The sequence below is a fragment of the Oryzias latipes genome, chromosome 12, assembly GCF_053564925.1.
Source record: "Oryzias latipes strain Hd-rR chromosome 12, Olatipes_Hd-rR_3.1".
NCBI classification, from domain to species: domain Eukaryota; kingdom Metazoa; phylum Chordata; class Actinopteri; order Beloniformes; family Adrianichthyidae; genus Oryzias; species Oryzias latipes.
Genome location: NC_136248.1, coordinates 10,767,131 through 10,792,520, shown reverse-complemented (window position 1 = coordinate 10,792,520; position 25,390 = coordinate 10,767,131). Strand labels below are relative to the sequence as shown.

The 25,390-nt window shown below is 40.0% G+C and overlaps 1 protein-coding gene across 11 annotated transcripts in view; it reads right to left on the bottom strand.

Annotated features, from left to right (window-relative positions):
* The window catches only part of unc13bb (unc-13 homolog Bb (C. elegans)), a 187,451-nt gene that overhangs the window by 150,191 nt on the left and 11,870 nt on the right, over positions 1-25,390 (bottom strand). For all 11 annotated transcript variants that reach the window (XR_013659497.1, XM_078956187.1, XM_078956188.1 and 8 more), the window contains exon 2: positions 18,177-18,206. Coding sequence is in view for 10 of the 11 variants with exons in the window: in XM_078956187.1 (XP_078812313.1) it covers positions 18,177-18,206 (30 nt within the window). In the remaining variant the exon portion in view is untranslated. The remainder of the gene's footprint in view (positions 1-18,176; positions 18,207-25,390) is intronic.

Genomic DNA, 25,390 nt, shown 5'->3' with positions numbered 1-25,390 from the left:
CTGAATCAACCAATGCGCAGATGTAGTGGTTACGTAAAAAAAAAAACATACTGCACGACTGACGTTTATTTAAAAAAGCTTTTTTTGAAAGAAAAATGGTGTACTCAGTTATATTTTTTGAAACAAAAATAATTTTTGAAAGTACAGGCCAGAATACGTATTGCATATATATATATGCATACTGTTCTACATCAAGTCTTTGGGAAAAAAAAAGAACCCAGTGAGGCATTCCTTTATGGACCGATCACATGACCAGACTAAACAAAGATTTTTATGGTTACCCAGGCAACACGCAGAAACGTTTACTCTACAGCAGCCGTTTGCGCTGCTGTAAACATAAGTAAACATAATTCTTGACTGTCAACAGTTTACATAGGTGGATTTTGAACATCTTAAAAAGATGCTTACGGCTTTCGGACAAAAAGGTGTGCTAAAAGCCCACAGACTGGCCTTGATACAACACTAATCGCACACTCATGAGATACAGAACAAAAACCTAATTATTATCTCAAGAGGACAGTAACAACAAGGACAGGCTTCATTAGAAAGCAGCCTGGGGGATGCTAAAGCCTTTCCCTAATTAGATAGTCCTTGGCCTTTGCCCCACTTGATCCAGCTTTCTTGAATAGCAGATAAGGGAAGAGAATGGATTAGATGAGAGCCACTTAGTGGCTGTGGGGCTTTTATGACTCCATTGTACAATTTGTACCGTAAAAGTGGCAGCAGCAACGATGGGCGAAAAAAGCCCAGAATGTGCATATTTTGCAATATAGTACCTGGCCATCACTGGATTTTTAAAGCCAAAGCTAGTTATCACTGAAAGGAAAGTTGTTCTTCTATTATAATAACAAACCCATAACCCAATAACAAAAACACAATGCTCATCCATCCATTGAGCCAAAATTGTGTTGCCAGACCAACAAAACTCATTTGTGAATTAATGGACTAATATTTTAGCAATGACGAAACATTTTGCAAGAAGTGAAGGAGCAAATTTAATTGTTTCTGTCATCAAAACCACTATGGTTTCTGATTCTTAATAAAATAATTTTTTCTTTGTTTTTTTTCTATTCACATGAGTTAAATTTAGAAGTTTACAGTGAGCGTTCAATCGTGAATATTATATAAGATTTCATATTAACTATATTTAATGATGATAAAATTTCGGCAAACTTTTATGTAAATAAATGTCTGTTTTTTGTGAAGAAATTAAAAGTATTCCATCACAAAAAAAAAAAAAAACAATAAATAGTTCATTTGCATTTAGCATTATAAAAAGGTTTTTAAAGGATGCAGGCCGATTGGTTGACCCTCACACAGTTTCATCTAGCCATGTCTGGCCTTCTGCAAAAAGTGTATATGACCCCTGCAGTATAGTATATGGTTTCTGGTGGGTGGATAAAACCGATGCATTCATACAGGCAGCGTTCTTAATGACATTTTTTTGGTTCTAAGTGGGGGAGGCCAGTGACATCCCAGGTATACCAGCAAATGCAAAACAGTTATTCTGTTATTCTCTCATTAAAACAAAACATTGATAATAGCTGAAAAAGTATTCTTATGTTAGGTTTTGGAACATTACAGAAATGTAATACTCGTCCATCAATCCATCTTCTTCCACTCATCCAGGATAGAGTCGTGGGGGAGCAGTCCAAGTCAGTCATTTTTTGCATTATTACTTTTTTAGCCTAGCCACGCAATCGAGACTCATGGAAGCATGGAAAATGGAATCCCTGGTATTGTTTCCTCACGTCAATAAAGCTTTCCCATATAGATTTCCACATTGTGGGATAAATAAAGTAATCTTATTTGAATTGAAATGAGAGCCAAGCTAACCTCACTTTGCCTCAGTCATAGAACTTGAACCCTCCCCCAATCAAAACGGAAAAATGTCAAAATGTTGATTAAGGGAAACATTGATCCAGAATGCAGGGTATTTAATCTAGGAAGTTGATCAGAGAGAACAAACAGTGGTGTCTACTAGGCTAGCCTCCTGGAACCTCCAAAACTGGATTATAAGGAAAGAACACAAAAACCTTAAAGAGACAATTAAGAGATTCTGCTCTTGCAACTGAAGTTGAACATTTACCTGAGATTGTGCATGGACAACAAAAGCTTTATTTCTTTTTTTATTTATACAACCAGAACAGAAACAGCACTGTTGTTCCTGAGGTTCGACTATCAGACAGACTTTCCAAAATGTCATGTTTATTTTAACAAAAGACATTTCTAGGGGGTATTCCAGAAACCACGTTTAAACTACCCTGACTTTAACACTGAACTGTGGCTGAACTCTGGGTATGTCGGTTCCAAAAGACTGGATATGAGTACATAAAGACATTCTCAATGGATCGCCGATTTCCAGAGTCACCATGGAAACGTGTGGAGAATAAAGTGAGTGCTATACTCAAGTGAGACGGAGTCTGAGATTTTAAGGACAGTGTATGAAGATTAGGTGCCCATCTAAGAAGTAATACGGCATCATCTGCAAAAGAAAGAGTTTCTGCTTGGAGAACTTATAAAACTTACTTACTTACTCCAATTTATTTAAATACTTTCTTCATCTTAATTTACTGTACTTCTTGAACTCTCATATGTCAAAGTTTTTAGGCCGCAGATGTTCTCATTTTTATATCGATAAAATGAATGACAGTGTGAATTTGCAATACGTAACATACAATCAGTTATCACAACTCTTATTCTAACTTCAGTTCTTGCAAAATCACATTGCCCTAGGGGTGCTAAATAAACTCATCACCCTCTCCTTCCCTCTCACTCATGGTGCAGAAAGAATTAAACAAATCCGCCCAGACAGGCAAAGGGAATAGTATCCCACAATTCCTTGGCTGTCAATCTAACAGCAACACCAAAATTAAACCTACTTAATTGAATTAATTTGAATGAATGTAAAATAACTGTCTGATAACAACGTGTTATTTCCAAGCTGACTTTACTAAAAAAAATTATTCATCTTAAGTCAAGCAAATAATTAAGTTAGATCAATGTAAAAAAGTTCATCTTTCCAACATCCACACGAGGTCTTATCACCCCCTCACGGTGGAAAAAGAGCACACGCCCCCTCCGGGTGCTCACGCAGCTTTCTTCCTTCTGCCCGCTCACACTACCAGACAGTGTTAAAGGCACCATGACAATCTTAGAACATGATAGTTATTTTTCAAAATTTTTCAGGACCCCCTCTCTCCTGGGTGCCCTCCTCCTGGTGGTGGGGCGGCTGGCCCCTGCCCTGCTCCTTCCTGGACCAACCGTGGGCCGTGTGGGTGGCTGCCTGGAGCACGGAGCGGGTCTCCCTTGGGGGGTCCTGGTTCGTACCTAGGGTTGGGGTGGGGGGATGCCCAGAACTCCTGGGTGGTGATGAGGTGCTCGTCTAGGGCTGTGGGCACTCTTCTGGAGCGGAGCCGTGCGTTGGGCCTCCCGGCGCGCTGGGGGCTGCTCTCCTGGTTGGGCTGGAGCTGCACTCTCTTCCCCCCCTGCCTCCCTGCTCTCTGGCTCTGGGGGCCCCGCGGAAGTCCTGCTGGCCCTGGCCTGGGTGGCGGATGTGATCGCCCGTGGGGCGGTTGCTCTCCATCTGCTGCCGCGCGGCCGTTGGGGGGGTTCTGGCTGCCGCAACAGCTGTGGCGGGAGTTAGGTCACCTTTGCACAAATAGTTTGCGGGATTGAATGAAATGTTTCACATTAGTTGGTTTAAATGCATAAGTATGTGTGTGGGAACAGTATTTGCATTGTGTACATGTTGACATGTGGACATTTTTTGGAGCCAACAGGTATGTTTGTAACATTTGAGTGTGTGTGTGGACAGGCTCCGCCCTTTCTAGATTTGTATTACCTGAACCTGACCGTAATGATAAACATCCAGAAACTTGTTGCTTTATGCTGCTTCATGGTTTTACCCCACCCCCCTTCTATAATCACCCTCCTATCCCCCCTCTCTAATATCCCTCTCTCTTCTTCCCTCCTTCTCTTTTCCATCCGGTCCAACACAAATGATTTTGATTAAAATGAATAAATAAAGTTTGCCCTCGTGTTACAAAAGGGGTTTATTCAGACAGACCTCTGGTTTGTGGAGTTAGATAAAGTAATTCTTCTCTATGAGTTCTGGTAGATCGCCTGTCCGTCCTGGGGGAGGATCCCTCCTTCATGAGGACACCCCTAAGATTTCTTTGTTTTTTCCGGAATTCGGTTGGCCTTGGTTTTCCTAAAATCTATTATGAGTTCCTTTGTTTTCTCTATGTTAAGTTCCAAAAAGCTTTTGTTACACCAGTTTACAAAGTGTGTCAGAGGACTGCCGTGGTCCAACTCTGGTGTTTGGAGGAGGGTCAGATGTAGTTTTGTGCTGCATCATTGAAAAATTGTGTCCTACAACGGTGTCAGTGTAAAGAATAAAAAGAAGATGAGATTGGACACAACTTTGAGGAGAACCTATGTTAGAAATCATGACATCTGGTAAAATTTGATTCACTAAGAAAGAGTCGCCAGACACACGACAACATTAGGAGATAAGATTCTCAAAACTCAAATTTTTTAATTCAATCATGTTCCCTCTGAACGTATTAGAAACAAATTTTAATTCAACTGGAATAATAAAAGTATTAAATATTTAGGCGTGGAAATAACATAAGATTTTCAAAATATAAACAGTAAAAATTATTCTGTAGTACAAGAAAAGGTACAAAAAGACATTGAAAAATGGTCAACACTGCCACTAGATTTGAGCTCTAGAATTGAAATAGTAAAAATGAACATTTTGCCCCAGTTTCTATTTCTATTTCAAGCTCTACCAACACAGGTCTCTAACACGCAATTTACAATGTGGGACAAAACAATAACCAGATACATATGGGACAATAAAAGATCCAGAATAAACTATGGCACCCTCCAGCTTCTAAAGAATAAAGGAGGTTTGGCGTTTCCAAAGCTGAGAGAATACTATATCGCTTCACAACTACGATACTTGTACTGCTGGTATAATCCCCAGTATACTGGAAAATGGAACAATATAGAATATGAAACTTTACAAGAACCCATTCAAAACATTATTGGAGATATAGAACAAAATGAAACAAAGAAAATGCATCTAGATCCCATAACAAATCATGCACTAAGTTCAAACTACTGCAAAAATGCAAAATCCTAAATAGTGCAAAAAAAATAAAATGGGTAACATATGATAGGCAATTTATACCAGCAGAATATTAGCCAACTTTTAAATATTGGACTACAAAAGGAATAACAGCATGGTGCTTGTTAGAAAAGAAGGACAGACAGCTGGAGACTTTTGGGAACTTGGCTAAGCAATTTCACCTTGAAAATTGAATTTGTTAACCTATTTATACTTACAAATGAGAAACTATTATAAGACTGCAATACACAGTGGCTCTTCTAGGGACGAGGGTGGGATCATTCAAACAATAATAAAGGCATATAAAGACAGCAATACTAAAGTGATTAGTACACTATACAAATCTTTAATGGAGTATGACAAAAACACAACTTTAAAAGTAAAATGTAACTGGGAAAAAGAATTAAACATAAAGATAACTGAACAGGATTGGTTAGACATGTGGAGACACCACCATACCACCACTGGATCTCGAACATGGAGTGAATTCGCCTGGAAGAAGCTTAAAAGATTTTTCATAACACCGAAACTGAAGAACAATCGGTTAAAAACAAATGAGAGCTGTTGGCGTGAATGTGGAGAAGTAAATATAGACCATTCTCATGTATTTGGAAGTGTTCGAATACAACAGGATTTTGGAAGATGGTGTGTGATATAACATGCAAAAAGTGCTAGGATATGAAATTCCTCTGGAACCAGAACTGTTTTATTTGTATATGTTCTCAGGAAACTCTGTCCACCAAAGTGACAAATACTTTTTTAAAGTTATGTCACTAGCCGCTAAAAAATCATTGACCAGGAACTGGGGCACTACGTCGACCCATTAAAGGAGCAATGGACATCAACAATTAACAACATCTATTCAACGGAAACAATAACATACCAGTCCAACTTTTCGGACACTGAAGAAGTTATCTCCTCTTCCAAGACTTTTTTCTGAGGTTTTCATAACCAGAGACGGGAGGGCAATAGGTCTAAACTCTGTTAATTGTTCTGGATTTTTTGATTTTGTGTGTGATGGCTGCCTACGCTGCCACCCCATCAGGGCAGTAACCTCCTGCACCATACCCTACATATATCCGTTCACATTAGTTTTTTGCATATACTTTTAGATTTAGATTTTAATTGTGTTGCTCTGACCTCTTTTAAGGGCCCATTTCTGCCAATTTACACATTTAGAAAAATAAATTTGAAGAATTTTGATGAAATTGTTTGCTGTCCTTGTCCTATACTGCTTAGTCCACCACATAATGGTGTCAGAAGTGGGATCAGCAGTTTAAGGACAGTTTTTTTCTTTCCCCCGGCAATCCCCTGAATTTTTTTTTGTGAGCCATGCAACGAGGAGGAAGAACCACAAGAACCCGCATTGAAAGTAATGACTACAGCACTTCCAACATGGACAATGGAGAGGAGGAGGAGGAGGGTGGAGCTTCAGGAGCTGGTACAGGTACTGAGGGTGAAGAGCCAACAGTGCAAAATCTCACTAGTATTCTCCAGGCCTTCATGGGACAGCAGCAAGCCCGAGAAATGAGACTCCAGGAGCAGCAGGAACACAGGCTAAAAGGCCAACAGCATCAATTCCAGCTTTTGCAGACGGAGGTGAAGGCTGTGAGATTCCGCAGAACTTTGGCCCGCTTTGCCAACAGCCTTTTTGGCTAATGCTCCATGGATCACTCGATCTTATCTGAGCCCGCTACAAAGCACCGCAATCCACGTTTTTATATGATACTGCCAGCAACATGGCACAGAGTTTCGGTTTGGTACTCATCCCAAGTAAAAACTTAGTAGTACATGTCTCAAAACAAGAAAACAAGCTGCCTCTAGCTGTTGTCTTGTTTTTGTTTTGTTGAAGGATGCTCAAAAGGACACCCATAAATAATTAAATATAGTCCTCACAGTATTTCTAATAGATACAAGTATCGCTGAATGAACTATGGCGATATATCGCCAAAAAGTTTTTTTTCCCAACACCCTTAGTAATTTTCCCTTTTTCTATTTCCCTTTTTACTTCTTTGGAGATGGTCGTTTTTTCAAGGGAATTAGCTGTAGAAAATGACCTTTTCTTATTTGTTAACATTCATTTTTAATTCCTTAGTTATCTATAGTTTGTTGTTTGGATAAACAATAACCTTTTTTGAGGGTATATTGAAATTCACACAGAAAGAGATGTAGAATGTAAAAGATTCACAAAGTTCATCGAGGTTATCACAAGCGTTCAACTGTTAAAAACAGTCCTAGTCTATGCAGTCCTCTATGCAGTCCAAGCAGGCCTGAAGAGATGAAATACTATCATTTATTCACTCATCTTCTAAACCCGTTTTGTCCCTTTCTGGATCACAGGGCTGCCGGGCCTGATTTCTGACGAGGACCAGGGGGCGGGAACACATTACACTCATTTTAAAATCACTGCAATGGCTTCCTGTACATTTCAGAACTGATTTTAAGATTATTTTAATGGTTTATAAATGTTTTAATGGTCTTGGGCCTTCTTATTTGAATGATTTTCTTTTAAAGTATGGGCCAGAGGTCGTCCGGCACTGGACTTTTAGCTTTTTTGCTTTTTGTTTTAAATGTTAAATCGCTTCGAGTTGCGCAAAGTGTGAGAAGCGCTTTTTTAATAAAAGTTTGATTTGATTAGAGTTATACAGGATGAGCACCTCCACCAGAATTCCTGCGTGCTCCCTCTAAGCGCGTAGAAGTCCTCAGGAAAAGAAGGAGCTTGCGGCTGAAAGTGATGCGGTTAACGTACTGGCCATTTCCGACATGTGGAGCCACCACCCCATGACAGGTGGACGACAACAACAGTGAAATAGAGAAAAAAAATGCTTGACTTTGCAAAATGTGCCCATAGTCCAATGTATTTATAATTTAAAAAAAAAAAAAAAAATCTTAATCAACAGAACCATATGCACGTACTTGGCACTATCACAAATCACAAAAATAACAGAGCCACGTCAGAGACTGCAATGAGTCACACACCTGTTGGAACGCCCTCGTGTATCAAGGAGCAGTTGTTAATTTTTTGCACCATGGTGTTAATACTTGCATATCTGAAACACCCAACAGGTACAATGTTATACTTAGTTGTTTTTGGCTTTCTTTTGGTTGCAGCTGTTTTTGAACCATGCATACTGAGTTTTGGGATAACAACAATAGGAGCAATATGTTTTTACGTTGAAGAAGCAGATGAACTGAAGCGGAAGAGGATGTTTTGAGCTACCGGTCACCAATCCAGCATGAAAACCACCCACTCAGCCTGGAGCTCTAGTCAAATGCCTACATTTATTATTGATTGATGAGATGTTTTACTCAATAAATTAGTCAGAAAAGGGCAAGCATTTGGAAGGCTGACATTTAAAATTCCGACTGCTGATGAATGTTGCCTGTGGTAAAAGTGACATAGTCCAAAAGACAACTTTTTTGTTATTGTTAGACTCAAGTTTAAATGAATTATTGTTTTTGCACAGTTTCTGAACCAGATGTGTTTCTAAGACAATAACGTTCAAGTTTTTGTTTTTTTTGCTGTTGCTGCTAAATTACTTAGTCGAATATATTTTAATTCAGTTATTTTAATTCAGTTCACAATCTGTTTTGATTTGAATGAAAAATTGCTGTAATTTTTCAGTTTTCTTTAAAAAAAAATAATTATGAAAAATAAAACGAAATGTTTATAGTGTATATATTTATATACACTATATTTATAGTGTATTATATTTTCAATGATAAAATAAGGAGTTATCCCAATAAAACAACTAAATTAAAGAAGTTATAGCCTAAAAAAAAGAATTACAATAAAGAAAAACTGATTAATGGGTTTGATAAATCGATTTGAATGTTAAAGTACATATTAATTCAATAGTAAATAAAATAATAGAAAGACAGTCAAAAGCCCATCCCAGACCACATGAGCATGGTCCAGGAAAAAGCTGAATGTAGAGTTCCAAACTGAAGCTGACAGAAAGCCCAGGTGCAGGTGTGCTAAAAGCACAAAGCAAACAGTTATCATGGACCAACCTTATGCAAACCTAAAGGCCTCATCTGGTGACTGTCACATCCTCTTATGTAGGGCAAGTAAGCATTGTTATGAGGAAGGAGAACGTTAAATAAAATATCCAACCAGACAAAATAAAAACAATGACAGTTGGAATGTAGAAAAATAGAAGCGCGCAAACTAAAACAAGACAAAAGAGTCAGAGATAAGGTCGGTCAGACTTAATTAACTTTGTTTACAGTAACTCTAATTAGGCTAAGTTCACACTGCAGGGCTTAATGGTCAATTCGGATTTTTTCAAAAAATCCGAATTTTTTGCAAGACCGTTCACATTTCCAAGTAAATCCGAACTTTTGTGGTCTCCAGTGTGACCGTGAGACGACCCAAAACTGACCCGCGTGTGCAGAAGAGTACTCAACGGTGAACGATGTCACTCGTTTGCGGAGCCAACGTGAACAATGGATGTCAACAACAGTGTTGTCAACAGCGGAGCTCTTTTTGCAATATTAAATGTATTTTCACGAAGGAGCAGCACAATTACAATCTTCTCATTTTAAGAGTCGGGATCGTCTGTACCCACCACTGTAGTAGAATAAGGATGTGTATGTTGTGTTTGGGCCGCGCGCGGCGTAGAGACAGGAGAAGAGCGCGTGCAGCGGTGGAGAATGGGGGGGGGGGGATAGTGTTCCCCCCCCCCCCCCATGAATAGAATTCATGTTGTGTGTTACGGAGGAAGGAGAACGGAAATAGAAGAAGGTTTCCCCCAGAATAAATGCTATTTATTCTTTATTAACCCGCTCTGGAGAATCCTGGAGAATCCAAGGGTCAGAACAGGAAGGAGGAGGAGGATCCGCCTTGGGTCCCCCGCGCTTCTGATCACGGTCAGAAAGGGGAGAAAGAAAAAAAAGTCATCGCGGGAAAGGTTCAACACCACGCTCGGCCATTTAGCTGGAAATTTTTTCAAAAACCGCCCGGTTGCGATAAGAGCCCTGGAGTATTGCCTGAATAGAGCCGTCACCCCAAATATTAATCCAATCGGGGACATCGCTTCCCTTCCACTGACTGGTCTCAGCAGCATCGTCTGCCATGGTTGTTGTTTATGTTCTCGTTTCCACCTACTTCAACGCAGAATGATGACGTTTGTTGCGTATCGATGACGTATGGTTCAGAATCAAGCCGCCTGGCCGGTCAGACGGCGGTCGCAATTGAAAAGATCGGATACGTTTCGGAATCAGGACGGCATACCCAAGTGGCCTGGGTCGCAATTGAAAAGATCGGATCTGTGTTGTTCAGACTGTCATGAAAAGATCGGAATTCGGTTGCATAGGGGCAAAAAAAAAAAAATCGGAATTGGGTCGTTTCAGCCTGCAGTGTGAAGGTAGCCTTAAGGCTATGTCCGAAATCCCTCCCTAGTCCCCAAATACTAAAAAACTATATAGTGCTGGACTTTTTAGTTCCCTGAATTTTAAAAGCAATTCGGACACCTTGCTCACTAGTTTTTGTTTTGGTTTTTTTAATGCCAAATATGACGTCACCGACCGGTGTGAAAATCTTATCAATACAAGCCTTTTATGATGACTATTTATGAATCCACTGTGTTTTGAAGATGAAAATGTTGATGATATAATTAGAAAATACATGTAAACACATTTTTTTGCAAAAATTATTTAAATGCAAAGCATTGTGATCTATATTTGACAATCTAGTGAGCATCGGTGCACATTGGTTTTTCCCAGAGATTTATGTGAAATTTCTAGGGCACTCAATTTTGGAATTGTAGATTTGGAGAGCACTACAAAATGGCAAACGCACTATGTAGTGCACTATGTAGTGCAGGGGTGGGCAAACTACAGCCCGCCTCCATGTTTGGTCCGGCCCCAAAAACAATATCAGAATCGCATTTTTTTTCTTCCAATCTGGCCACGCGATCAAAACCCACATTGAACACATTTTATTTCATCCTTATGCAGTATGTACCCTAATCTAAACCCCTCTAATAATCCCTGTTAAGTGAAACAGAAGACAGTGTTGCCTTTCTACGTTGCAGTTTATCTTTTGCGGTTTCGCTCACTCTGTTAGAGAGATTATGCTTCTTATTTTTCAAACAGCGCACCCTGTTTTGTGTCCTGATTGGTTGGAGATCTTGTCAATCAATCTCCTCTATGCCGCGTCTCCTGTACAGACCTACATAAATCTTTGATCGTGATCAGGGGCCTCATTTATAAACGTTGCGTACTCACAAAAGAAGGCGTACGCCACTCTCTACGCAATAGTTGAGATTTATAAAAAGCAAACTTGACGGGAAAATGTGCGGTCCTTCACGCAAGCTCTGACCCAGGCGTACGCACAAAAACGTATGAAATGAGAAACGGCGACACCATCGGCAGATGGAAGAAACACGTGAAAGTGAAAATGACAATACTGCCTCTCATAAATAACATGAAGACTTCACAAAGCAAGTCTTACAATTAACAGCCTACACCAGGGGTCGGCAACCTTTTTTACTCAAAGAGCCATTTGGGACCGCCCCTAATAAAAAAGAAAGCACCCGGAGCCACTACCCGTTTTGACATCATTATTTATATTATGCATGTATATATTATTCAAAGGTGCTCATTACGTCGATCTTCAATGAGTGTAGGTCGCGGGCCAGAAAAGATTAAAAAAAAAAAAGTACTTCTTTAAAATCCACCAAAGTCCTCACTGAGAAGTACGGGACTTGATTGACATGTAGATTGGCCAATCGGACATCGTCTGAAGCATACATCGCTGCAAATGCACATTATGTTCTGTTAAAGGATGATACCGCGTGTGGGAGGAGCTACTGGTTCTGGTCTGATCGCTGCATGGAGCGATGTGTTTATCAGTGCATGGTAGACACGGAGAAAGTGGAGAGATCAGGTTTATTATTTTGAAGAGTTCTACTTGGTAATCATGTTTCCATGTTTGAGTTATAAAATCATCCCAGAGAAAGTCTCTGCTTCAACTCCCGCAGGGAAAGCTGCGTCTCAATCTGACACCCGTGTTTGCATCTCTCTGACAGAGTTGAAGCCAAAGCCCCTCTTCCGCCTCTTTACCTGCTTTTCCTCTCTACCTGTCCACCTGTTCATATCCTCTGCAGCTGAGAGTTGTTTCCCCGCGCTCCTCAGTGTGTCCTACACAGAGAGCGCAAAATACGATAGTCCGGGCGCTCCAGCGCAGCACAAGGATGAAAGAGCCGGACGCAGGTTATAGCGGGGATAGAGCAGGTTAAGCAAATGAATGGAAGAAGGCGGCCCGCAGAAGAAATATTCAATATTCTACACATTTTATTATTAGTCAGAACTATCTTTTATTTAAAAAATCTTTTATCTTATCAGTCCAGTAGGAAAAAAAACATCAACAAAAGATGTGTTGGGCGGTTTTTGGCTGTGTCTGGCGGTTTTCAGATGACTTTTCGGCTGGAAAACTGTGACTCTATCTGGCAACGCTGGTGCGAACTCTCAGTCTGTCATCAGCGAGTTGGTCTCTGCCCCGCGGCACGTCAAGTTCCCGGCAGTAGATCGGAGTGTTTATTGAAGCCGCCCAGCGTGTCTCCTCCTGCTATCAGCTCTGCAGGTGTCGCCCGATAAATACGAGCTCATTACGAAGCTGTTTTTTACGTGGCTCGCGCTTCGTACGGAGCCATCAGCGCCTTTGAAATGCCATGAAAAATGAACACACTAATAAAATTTAATTATTGTAAAATACTCATTATTTTCCAAAGTCACAGGGAGCCACAACAGAAGGATGAAAGAGCCACATGTGGCTCAGGAGCCATGGGTTGCCGACCCCTGGCCTACACGAACACCCGTTTGAACGATCAGCAGTGAAATAAACAAAAAAAATCAAACGAAAATTACAACAGAAATTCAAATGAACACTTATTTGCAGAAAGAAAAGTGAAATATGTTCTGCAATATTGGCATGTTGTGCAATTCATCCTCATAAATAATATACCGTAGTTAACAGAACGAAATAATGTACAAAACTGATATTCTCGTCAGTGTGTCCGTCTGGCGGAGCAGATATAGGTGCGGGCGTGCGGACGGACAGACGCACTAATTGTCCACTGGGGAAAGTTGTTTTCATATTAAAACATTTTTTCATAAGCTATGGAATTATGGTATTCATACATATGCCTTTAGTTTTTTTTATTTTTGATAAAACCATGTATGGCGTATGTCTCAACCATTCAGAAAGCAACAAGAAATTACATTTGCGCTGAACAATTTCCCATTTCCACGTCGATTATTACCGACATCTGTAGCTTGTCAGATGTAATTAAATGGAGGGAAATAAAATGCCCCATCACAATGCGTAATGACGCACAATAGCTGATCTTGCGCACTTAGAAGATGTGGCAAATGGAAGAATTCGGAGTGAACGCATCTTTAAACAGCAAGAAGACTTTCTGGCAAACGAGGACGAGTGGCTTATGAGCAGGTTCCGACTTCCTCGAGCCGTCCTCTTGGACCTCTGCGGGCTTTTGGGCCCGGCGTTACAAAAGAGCACTCGGAGGAACCACGCGTGTCACCCGGTGCATCTGGCGCCCCGGTGCCCCCCCCGGTGGCAGAGACACTCTGGCGATGGAGCGCTAGACGTTTTTTTGCCTCGACTTTGATGTCTGACCATTTCTTTTTTATTTCGGCCACGGTCCGAGGTTGTGAGGCTTCAGCATTTACGGCGTCTGCCACCGTTTGCCACTCACGTGCCTTTTCGGCATTAGTAATGCCCACACTGTGCCCTCCAAACAACATTTTTCTCCTCTTTTCCACCTCGCCAACGAAACTTCTACTTCACATTGAGTGAAGTTACGTTTTTTATGATTTCCTCTCTGTGTTTGCCATGATTTCGCAAGCCATGAATATTCATTTGTGGACGTTTCGCGGACTATTTATGGGCAACTATGGGCGTGTCATGAAGCCGCAAAAGCTGCGCAGCATTTAGAATTGGTTGTGATTTATTAAGGGAAAGATGCATAGGGTGTGCGTGCGCACGGTTTTATAAATCCGAATATTTCTGTGCGTACGCACGTCCTATGTTTCATCCGTACGCCACTTCTGACGCAAATCCTACGCAAAGTTTTATAAATGAGGCCCCAGATCTTTGTTTTCATTCTATACTCCTGGACTTAATTACTATGAAGGTTTGAACTTTAAGAATTTAAACAAGAGAGAAAATTGTGAAAATGTTCATACATCTGGTCCTGGTCTGGCCCTTTCAATTGAATTTTAGAACCCTTTGTGGCCCATGAGTGAAAAAGTTATTAAGACTTTAAAGTTCACCTTATAGTGTGAAAAATACAGTAAATGAAGATTACTTTTTAAAACCCTTATGAGTACCTAAATGTTTAATTATTCAGCACTCATGAATACGTGGAAAAGGCAGGCCTTTACATTTCACTTTAAAGTAATAACCGTCTTAACTGAATTAATGCTGATGTTTTCTCCAGGACAAGTATCACAACATTTATGGCCTTCTGGAGTGAGGAATACAGAAGTGAGAAGGAGACGGCTCACAATACTGTTTTGTTTACCATGGGTTAACAAGGAGTTAAACATGTGACAACTTTGAGTTGGGTGTCACACACAGAGCTAAGGTGGCCCATCAAAGTTTCTGTTCTCTTGCCAGAAGTGTCAAAAGGCTTAAAGTAAGGCATGAGTGTGCACACAACAAGGATTTGTTTAGGCGGAGGAGGATTTAGAAGCAACCAATCTAAAGTTATAGCCTGCTGTAACAGAACACAGGGTTACACAATCTTAAAGACCCACTCAGATGAGGTGTTTTTGGCATGTTCTTGTATCATTTTTCTGATGATGGAGGACATACACTATATTACCAAAAGCATTTGATCACCTGCTTTGACTCACATATGAGCTGAAGTGCCATCCCATTCCTAACCCATAGAGCTCAATATGATGTTGGTCCAGCTTTTTGCAGCTATTACAGCTTTTACTGGTGAAGTCACACACTAATGTTGGTTGAGAAGGCCTGGCTCTTAGTCTCTGCTCTAATTCCTCCCAAAAGAGTTCTATTCGGTTCAGGTCAGGAATATGTGCCGGCCAGTCAGGTTCATCCACAACAAACTCTGTCATCCATGTCTTTATGGACCTTACTTTGTGCACTGGTGCAAAGTCGTGTTGGAAAAGGTCTTACTTTGTTCACTGGTGCACAGGCATGTTGGAAGAGGAAGGAGCCCACTCAAAACTTTTCCCACAAGGTTGGGAGCTTGAAATTCAAATTTCCTTTCAAGCTGAAAAACACACCACAATTCCTCCACCACCAAATTTCACACTTGGCACGATGCAGTCCGAAATGTACCATTCTCCTGGCAACCTCCACACCCAGATTGCCAGATGGAAAAGCATAATTCATCACTCCAGAGAATGTCTCTCCATTTCACTAGAGTCCAGTGGCGGCGTGCTTTACACCATGGTCTCCAACCCCCAGGCCACTTGGTATACAGGGCAGCAGACAAAAATGCATATAGTAACTTCAATTATTATTATTATTTCCGTTTTGATTAATTTCTGATACTAAAGGAAAATTTTATTTTGGATAACTACCAGATGGCTTTAAGCAGCTGCATGGACCACAAAGTTAGCAGCTCAACGTTTAAAAGCTAACAAAAACCAAAGGAAACAATGAAATGTATTTGGAAAGGGTTTTTGGGGAGAAAAGAGTCAGTGAGGACACAGAAGAAGAGTCTTCAACTTCAAAGAAAAATGAAGCCGCAATTACAGACAAAACCAGGAGTTTTCCTCCAAATACAGATTTATTGAGACAGTTCTTCCCTTGTACAAGAAGCTGCTTACTTGGCTAATGTGCGACGACTGTCTCTCCAATCTTTCACATTTACAGATATTGAAGTTGCAGACACGTTTCATGTTTATTATTATATTTAGAAAATACCAGTTTTACAAGAGTTTTGTCATTTTATTTAAAAATGCATAATATAAAAGGAATAATGTAAAAACAAAATATGATTCATCTTTTTGTATTGCCCTGAAAAATTATCTGAGACTAGGACGCTATTCTATGAAGAAAAAATATAATGTTGCTTTAATTGAATTATTTTAAAAAGCAAAGCAACCTTTACAAAACAATAACTTATTTTAAGTGAACCTTCGTCACCGGTCATAAAAAAAATGTATGTTTTCAGATTTTTTTTTAACTAAATTTCTTGTAGTAGCATTTAATTGAAAAATGGAAACCGGAAGCTTAAACGCAAACTTCGGCCCTGTATGTGAAAATATTTTCTGACCTTAACCAGTCCCTGGCCTGAAAAAGGTTGGAGGCCACTGCATCCGACGCTTTGCGCTTGCTGATGTGTGGCTTGGATGCAGCTGCTCTGCCATTCAAAACCCATTCCATGAAGCTCTCTGCATACTGTACTTGGGCTAATCTGAAGGTCACATGAAATTTGGAGCTCTGTAGCAATTGACTGTTCAGAAAGTCAGCGCCTTCCTTGCACTATGGCCTACCACTTTGTGGCTGAGTTGCTGCTGTTCCCAAACTCTTCCATTTTGTTATGATGATGATAGTTGACTGTAGAATATTTAGGAGAGTAGATACTTTTGGTATTAACAAACCTAAGATCAAAAATTGCATTTATGAGTATTTCTCTTTTCAAATTGTTGTGATTTAGAAGCAGATGACAAAAGGCTGTTAGAAAAGAGCTTATTTGTGAGGTATATAGAACAGTGTTTTTCAACCTTTTTTGAGCCACGGCACACTTTAACCTTGACAAAAATCCCGCGGCACACCAGCATCCAAAAAAATAGATAAATTAAAAAAAAGGAAAAAGCTCAGTCTGTATTGATATACAACCGCTCTGCAATCTCACATGCATTTTTGTGATAATTGTTGCAGAAACGCTGGAAGCCGCAGCTGTTTTTTCTAAAAGATGTATAAAAAATTCAGTCAAAAGGTTCAAAAACTGTTTGATGGTGTTCGTTGTTTTAAGACGTTAAGAGGAGAGACTCATTGTGCGCTAAGACAGTCACTTTACTGCATCATGGGAGATGTAGTGCCCGTAATCCGCCGACCGCAGAAAGACCAGCGTCTTCTAGCTTCATGGTTTTGTTCACTTGTTCCAGTCTGATACCAGATTCTGTGGAAAGCTACACCGCTAAAGACGGTGTTTAAATGGTATTTTTGTTAGAACAGAGAGACTTTTTTGCGCTAAATCGAAACAAGGAAGTGAATACTTTAACCACTTCTGATTGGTCAGACTGATGACATGTGATTAAGCCTTCAAGAATGATTGGTGGAGACAGTTAAAGGGGCGGGACTTTTCCTTACACACTTATAGCTGCAGCTAAATCGCGGTATCCCGTTATTCTTATCAAAATGTCTTTAATAGAATCATATAAACACAAAGAAAAAAATAATTTTATGATATTTCATATTCTTAACTTCTCAGTGTTTTATCAGGGCCTGTTTGGATGAACAAAGAGCTGATTTCCTGGAGATGGTAATTGCTTTTAGATCAGTTAATGAGGGCAATTTCTCACGGCACACTTGACCATCTACTGTGCCGTGGCACACTGGTTGAAAAACACTGATATAGAAAACATGCAAATTTTGAATCAACTTCACATTTTCAAAAATGATTACACTACTCAAGGCTAAGTAAAGCTAAGGTCTGAAAAACCTTTGTTACCTCGTGACCTAGTCCTTCTTTATTACACCGTTTAAGCTAGGAGCAATTCATTTCTTTAAATTTGTACAAATAAATGGCAGTTTATAATGGCTAAAATAATAAGATTTCTTACTTTTTCTTAGATTGATAACACTTATTTAATGATGGCCTGAATCTTTGCAAAATTTTTGTCATTGAAATTATTTTTATTCTGTTAAAATCCATTCATATTTCTGCAGTCAGATCATACAATTACCTAATAGATTCATTTGAACTAAAAAACACTGACAACATAGCAAATAACAGAAATAAAGCACTCTGAAAAACATTTAACCAAAAAGTAAGAAGTGGATATGAAATCTATAAATTAATACAATTCTTACCTGGTGGGCCTTGGAGTTTGGCTTTCTTCACTGTAAAAAAAAGAAGAAAAAGAGTAAGGCCAGGTGGGACATTTAGAGTCCAAGTTAGTAAGTAATTATTCATTAAATCAATATATTCACCAAGCTCCTTTAAACAATGAACCGTTAAGATAGTGTTTTTAAATCAGTAATAATGATAAAACATTAGATACAGAAAATATGAAAAGAACAGCAAAAAAAACAAAGAAAAATTACCTTTCAAATTACAAATTCGCTAAAACAAAAACAATATTTTGACATCGATTTCATTGAACTACACAAAACTGACATTGTGACAGACATCCAGGTCAATGACCCACCAGCTGTTGGCAGCTCTGGTAGCAATCAACTTCTTCAAGAGTCTTAAAACTTGAAATATCGCAGATTTACTGCAAAAACATAAGTATTTCTGAAAAAAAAGAGACTGAAAACGTCACATGCCCAAAGCAGAGTCCCTGATTGGTAAATTCGAGATGGTGACCTAACCATAATTCAGATATTTAAACGTCGCTCAAATCGCACTGCTGCCAGGCATTCGCGCCCCCTCTTAAATTCCGCCACAAGACCCCAGATTGCATCCGGATCATTGACTTAACATTGAAACTGGCCGCCTCTGCCGCGTGAATCGTGTTCAGTGTGAACACAGCTTTAAATAAGTATATAGTCAGTCAACAATTGGCATGGATGGATGGCAAGAAGGCTGCCGAGGTGCAGACACGCAGTCTCAGTACTCCACAGCTAGTTGGATTTCCACCACCATTGCTGGCTGGGCCTACTCCACAGCTAGCTGGATTTCCACCAACATTGCTGGCTGGGCCTACTCCACAGCTAGCTGGATTTCCACCACCATTTCTGGCTGGGCCTACTTCACAGCTAGCTGGATTTCCACCACCACTGCTAGCTGGGCCTACTTCACAGCTAGCTGGATTTCCACCACCACTGCTAGCTGGGCTTTCTTCACAGCTAGCTGGATTTCCACCACCACCAGTGCTTGCTGGTCCTACTTCACTGCAAGATGTATTACCACCACAGCTAGCCAAACCACTACAGGCAGCCCGACCATCACCAAATTTACCAGAGACACAGCCAAATGTGTGCACTACTATGTTAGGCCGTGTGGCTGTTGAACTTCTATGTACTGAAGCTCAGTGAACACACCAGGCAGAGACGCTTGACGGGGTCAGTCATCTAACCTGTTGTTGGGGGGGATGCAACGCCCCAAATTGTGTTCTTTAAAGCCTGACACTGCGGCTGCATGTAGGAGGAGATACCAGCTAAAGTTATGGTCTGATCGCTACATGGATCGGTGTCTGTGTTTATCGATCCTTTTATTATTAGTCTGAACTATCTTTTTTTTGAAAAATCCTCGGATCGGGTGCTAAATCAGTCCAGTAGGGGGAAAACTCAATGAAAGCTGTGTATTCTTCTTTCTCCTGATCTAATAAAAGGAGGACAGTATTGAATATTTCTTCAGCGGACCGGCCTTCTTTCATTCATTTTCTTAACCCGCTCCATCCCCGCTATATGCGGCTCTTTCTTCCGTGTGCAAGGCCGGAGCGCGCCGACAATCGTGTCAACCTATGATGACCGTATTTTGCGCTCTCTGTGTAGGATACACTGGAGGAGCGCGGGGGGAAACAACTCTCAGCTGCAGAGGATGTGAACAGGTGGACAGGTAGAGAGGAAAAGCAGGTAGAGAGGCAGGGGAGGGGCTTTGGCTTCAAACTGTCAGAGAGATGCAAACACGGCGTCAGATTAGATGCAGCTTTCACTGCAGGAGTTGAAGCAGAGACTCTCTCTGGGATGATCTTATGATCTCAAACATGGAAACATGATTACCAAGTAGAACTCTCCAAAATACTAAACCCCATCTCTCCACATTCTTGGTGACTATTGTTGCGGAGTGTGTGGGTGTGTGTTTGTATGTGTGTGTGTTGGGGACCACACACGCCTGTGTGAGAGGAGGGAGCGGAAGAAAGGAGAGGAGAGGAGCGCGCGTGCAGGACAGAGAGGGGTGTGACAGCGGAGGGAGGAGTGTACGTTCATATTGTGTGTGTTTAGAGGAAGGAGAAACGTAATAAAGAGAAAGTTTCTGGCAACAGTGCTGCTAGCTGCTCCTTTAGAAAAATCATGCTCCCTCCACAGCTCACTGTGACATTACTTTCTGTTAGGCAGTTAGCCGCTCAAATTTCAGAATAAAAGCACTGCAATTGCTGCTTTACTTCCTTTGTGAGTTAAAGTGTTGTGAGGTAAGTTAATGTTTTGTGTTGTGACCCTTCTGGGCCATGAGTTAATGTGTTGTGTTGTGAGTTAATGTGTTGTGAGTTATTGTGTTGTGTTGTGAGTTAATGTGTTGTGTTGTGAGTTAATGTGTTGTGTTGTGAGTTAATATGTTGTGTGTAAAGTTAATGTGTTGTGTGTAAAGTTAATGTGTTGTGTGTAAAGTTAATGTGTTGTGTTGTGACCCTTCTGGGCCACCGTATTTTTGACTATATAATCTAAAACTTCAAAACTACAAAACTGACTTCAGTCACTAATCATAAGCTGTAACAGGTGTATCCCCCAATATTCAACAGCTGGCAATCAAAGACATGAAAAAACAATAAAAACTATGTTACAGGACGTTTAAAAAAAACAGTCTGTAGCTACAATTAAATGATTATTTTGTTTAAAGGAAAAATGGTAGCAAAAAAATATTTTAAGATTTAATCTACTGCATTTGGCACCAAACCAAATGGTTGCAACATTTATGGGATTATGAACTGCTTTGAAGGGATTATTTGTCATTGCTAGTGCTGGGTTTTGTGTTCAAGCAGAAAACCTACTAAACCTCTGGTGCTCGGGATGCCAGATGCGCAGCATGAGATCACGAAAGCACAAAAGGATGCTTTCTTTTGCTGTGTTTTTTCCCTTGTTTTTAGTGTGCAAAATAAAATGGCTTTTGTCCATTTTTCATAAAAAAAAGAAGCATGTTGTCACTACAAAAGGAGAAAAAATATATACTTCCAATTTGCATCTGTAAAACCCATTAGTTTTCACTATGATCTTTGATTAAAAAAAAACAGGAGAAGGGATCATCATCCCACTGGGGGGGTGGGCTCCTCGCTTCTAGTGCTTCCGGTGTTGCACATGCCCAACCAGAGGAAAAAGGGCAGTGGAAGCATTGAAGAAGAAGAAAAACGCAAAGTGAGCTGCTTTTATTACACATTCACATTTACTCTGCATTCCTTAACCTCTTAAGACCCGAGCTAATATTTGAACAAACCTCTAAACATGTAGTTACAGGGCTCCAGTTAAGCAGCAACAGTTAAGCAGCAACAGAACCCATAGATGTCCAAGTATGTGGACGCCATGTCCTAAGACAGGGGTGGACAATTATTTTAACTCGTGGGCCACATGGGTTCTAAAATTAGATAGATGGGCCAGACCAGGAGCAGATGCGTGGAGTGAGAATTATGTAACATGGAATCTGGATGAAAACATTTTGATTGAAAATTATATTCTAAAACAGAACATTCTAGAGTTTTTAGGTTAACATTTTTGTTCTCATTTTAGAGCCAATTGCACCAACGGCTTGATGTACTTCTTGATGTACCTAATGTAAAACTTACAGAAATGCTGCGTGCATGTGGTGTTTGAATGATTGGAAGAATGAAAAACAAATCTTCCAAAACCACATGGATGCTAGATGAGGACCAAACTTTTCTTGTGAGGACCACAATACCTCTTTTTCTTTAAAATTCTTTTGTCTTTTTATAGTGATGCCCTTTGGTATCTTAAATGTGTTGTAAAGTGCTGCATGAATAAAGTTATATTCATTCATGATCCTTTTAATAAAATAAATAACACTATTTATGTAATAAAACAATGACCAAATAACACTATATTATTTTTAAAGACAAAAAAAAAAAAAAAATCAGGAAAAATATACTGATACATTAAAAAAATAATAATAAATGGTCTATCCTCTCCCGTCATAGTTCTGCTGAGACTTTGATGGCTGCAGCTCCTCGCACGTCTCACAGTTTGCGCTAAAACTGCGCAGCTGCGCTGTGTCCTGCACGTCTCTTTCTCATCCAGTAAAAAGCAAATTTCTATGTCTTCTGCTGCAGCTAATCATATATCTGCGTTACCTTTTTCACCAGTACAGAGTTCCTCGTTTATTGCAGGAGTTCCGTTCAAAAAATGACCGTGATCGGTGAAATCCACGGAGTATGATTACAGACGTTTTATGGCAGTAAAATTCCTTACTGCCTAAACACACTTTTCTCAGACAGACATGAACATTTTCACTTTTTCTCTTGTTTGAAATCTCAAAGTTCAAACTTTCATAGAAATTAGGTCCAGGATCTTCGAATGAAAACAAAGATCTGATCGCGATCAAAGATTTCTGTAGATCTGAAGAGCTCCGCGTTTCTGTACAGGCAGTGGCGGTTATACACTAACTTACTCCCTGGGCAAGTAACCCCACCAGCGCCCCCCCCACACACACACATACAAAATTTGACAACATCCTGTTGTGTTCCCTATCTTCTATTTAGCCATTTTACACAAAAAATGCATGAATTTTCTAGACTCGTATTACAGGGGGGTCAAACTCAGTCACACAGGGGCCTAAGTTAAAAACACGCTTAAGGTTTTGGGCCGAAGAAGATAAATGTTTACTGAACACACTAAAGCTAAACTTTTAAACCTTTTAAACTGAACTTTTTGAACATAAATATGAATAAAAACAGGAACACAAGTTAAACCTTAAATAACTTGTAATATTTTGTTCTCCATATAAATATATTCTGTCAAAATTATACAAATATGAACATGCTGCAGGACAAAAAACAAAGAAAGCCTGGAAGTATTAATAAGAAATTATATATCAAATAATTCCATTTTTTTTGCTCTTTCATCATTTTTTAGAGCATTTTTTTAGAGCTGGACTCCTGCTTTATTTTTAGCAATAATTTCTTAATGTGTGACGTCCTGTGTGTGTCTTTGTGAAACATATCAGAGGGATTAGATCTAAAAAATAAAACTTATTGTGATTAATCTGTTTAGGTCTTATAAAACATTAAAGACTAAATCTTAGAACTCATCAGTGGGATTACTCCAAAAATATTTGGCATTTCCCTAAATTTGTGCAACACCAACAGCAGAAATCCTCCAAAAAAACTCAATCCTAAAAAAATGGTCTGATCTCATCCCCCCTCCCCCTCCCCTTCCCTCTGACACACGCGGCTCCGTCTCTATGACGGGAGGCGCAGCTGCGGCCCAGAGTTGATTGTCAGATAGAAAAAGACTCCCCTCACACCTGTTAGTGTGATTCAGCCAGCCACCGGCGAGTTGCGCTCCCCTCTCGAGTTTTTTGACTTATGTTCCAAAGACTACCGCAAAGAGGTGTGGCCGCAAGCGTCTTGCAGCAGAGGGCGGTGGTCACGTGCGCATCGGGTCTGCTGTGTCGGAGCAAAGAATTCTGGGAAATAATCTCCATTGCCTGCTTTTTTCGAAATTGGGTTGAGCACGGGTGTTTGTTCTGCCTAATTCCTTTTCATGTGCCTGTTTTACGTTGTTTCACTCTGAGGTATTCTTTTTTTATTATTTTTATTATTTTTTTTGCACCATAAGTGTGAAGAGCAAATAGGAGGAAGACATTCTTAACAGTCTGATGTGTCAAACTAAAAAGAATTCAGTGTCGGCTGCTGAAGCAATTTCAAATTAAAAGCTCCAAGCTTCCTCTTAGAATATAGTAAGTAGCACATTATGTGTAACGCCTCTGGTACGGCAAATGCCGCCCCCCATGAAGTGCCGCCCTGGGCGACCGCCCACATCGCCCATATCAAAAACCGCCACTGTGTACAGGAGACACTGCACAGAGGAGATTGATTAACAGGGTCTTCAGCCAATCTGGACACAGAACAGGGTGCACTGTTTAAAAACAAAGAAGCATAATCACTCTAAAAGAATGAGCTAAACCAGGAAAGATGAACTGCGACTTAGACAGGGAAGACTGTATTCTGATCTACAGTTAGGACCATAAATATTTGGACAGAGACACATTCTCTCTAATTTTGTTTCTTTACATTACCAGTGAATTTTAAATAAAACAACTCAGATGCCATTGAAGTGCATACTTTCAGCTTTTATTCCATGGGTTGAACAAAAAGATTGCATAAAAATCTGAAAAACGAAAGCATTTTTTAAACACAATCCCTTCATTGGGCCATATCAAACATGGAGGTGGGCCAGATCCTGCCCGCGGGCCGTAGTTTGCCCACCCCTGGCCCTGTCCTAAGAGGTCCTTTATCTTTATCTGGACTCCGTCCAGAGATCTTGTTTTCTAATATTTGTGATGTTATTTAAGATTGTGCTACACTGACTGAGAAGTGCAACAAACCAAAGAGACTTCATGCTGGAAATTGATGTCTATCATTTTCTGTTCCCCTCTTTAGAAACCAGTTAGCTCACTGTTCCAGGACCAAGCCACTGTTTTTTTTCTGACCTTTGTGGGCTGACTTACATCGCTTTCATAAATATTAGAAAAAAATCCACAGAAAATGTTGTTCTTGGTCAAAAAGATTTATACACTAGCACATGGACAGTAAAAATTAAATATATAAGGGAGTGTGTACCTTTTGTGTTGCAAAAACAGAAATGTTCAATTTGCCAAAGTGACGTTATTCAAAGCTTACAATGTGAAAAAAAAAAAGCTGACACGATGTCCATAAAAGTTGTTGTCAAAACACCACATGACCAGAGAGTCCTAGTTTACATAGGAGGAAGATGTCCAAAGAGTTCAGGAACAATATAGTCCTTTATTTGACAAAACCACACTTTCTGCACAGCTCACACTTTCCCTTTCCCCTTCAGCTATCCATCACAATCAGATCCTCCGCTTTTTATGGGCCCCAAAAAAATGAAAGCCATTTTAACTAAACAAATCTGACTTAACAAGAGACCCAGGTTACTTGAAAACTATAAATTTTTACTCCTGCAAACAAAACAGACATAAAATAAGAAACAACCCAAATAATTTCAAACTAAAAGGTAATCCCATGAAGTTCCTTATGCCCAACTCTCATAAACATGAAGTGAAGGCCGCTACAACTATTTTGTCATTAGGGCACTAGAACGTGCATTTAGCCCATGGTGTTCACACTTGACAAGCAGGGAAGGGCTTCTTCTTCTTCTTCTAGTTCTTTTGC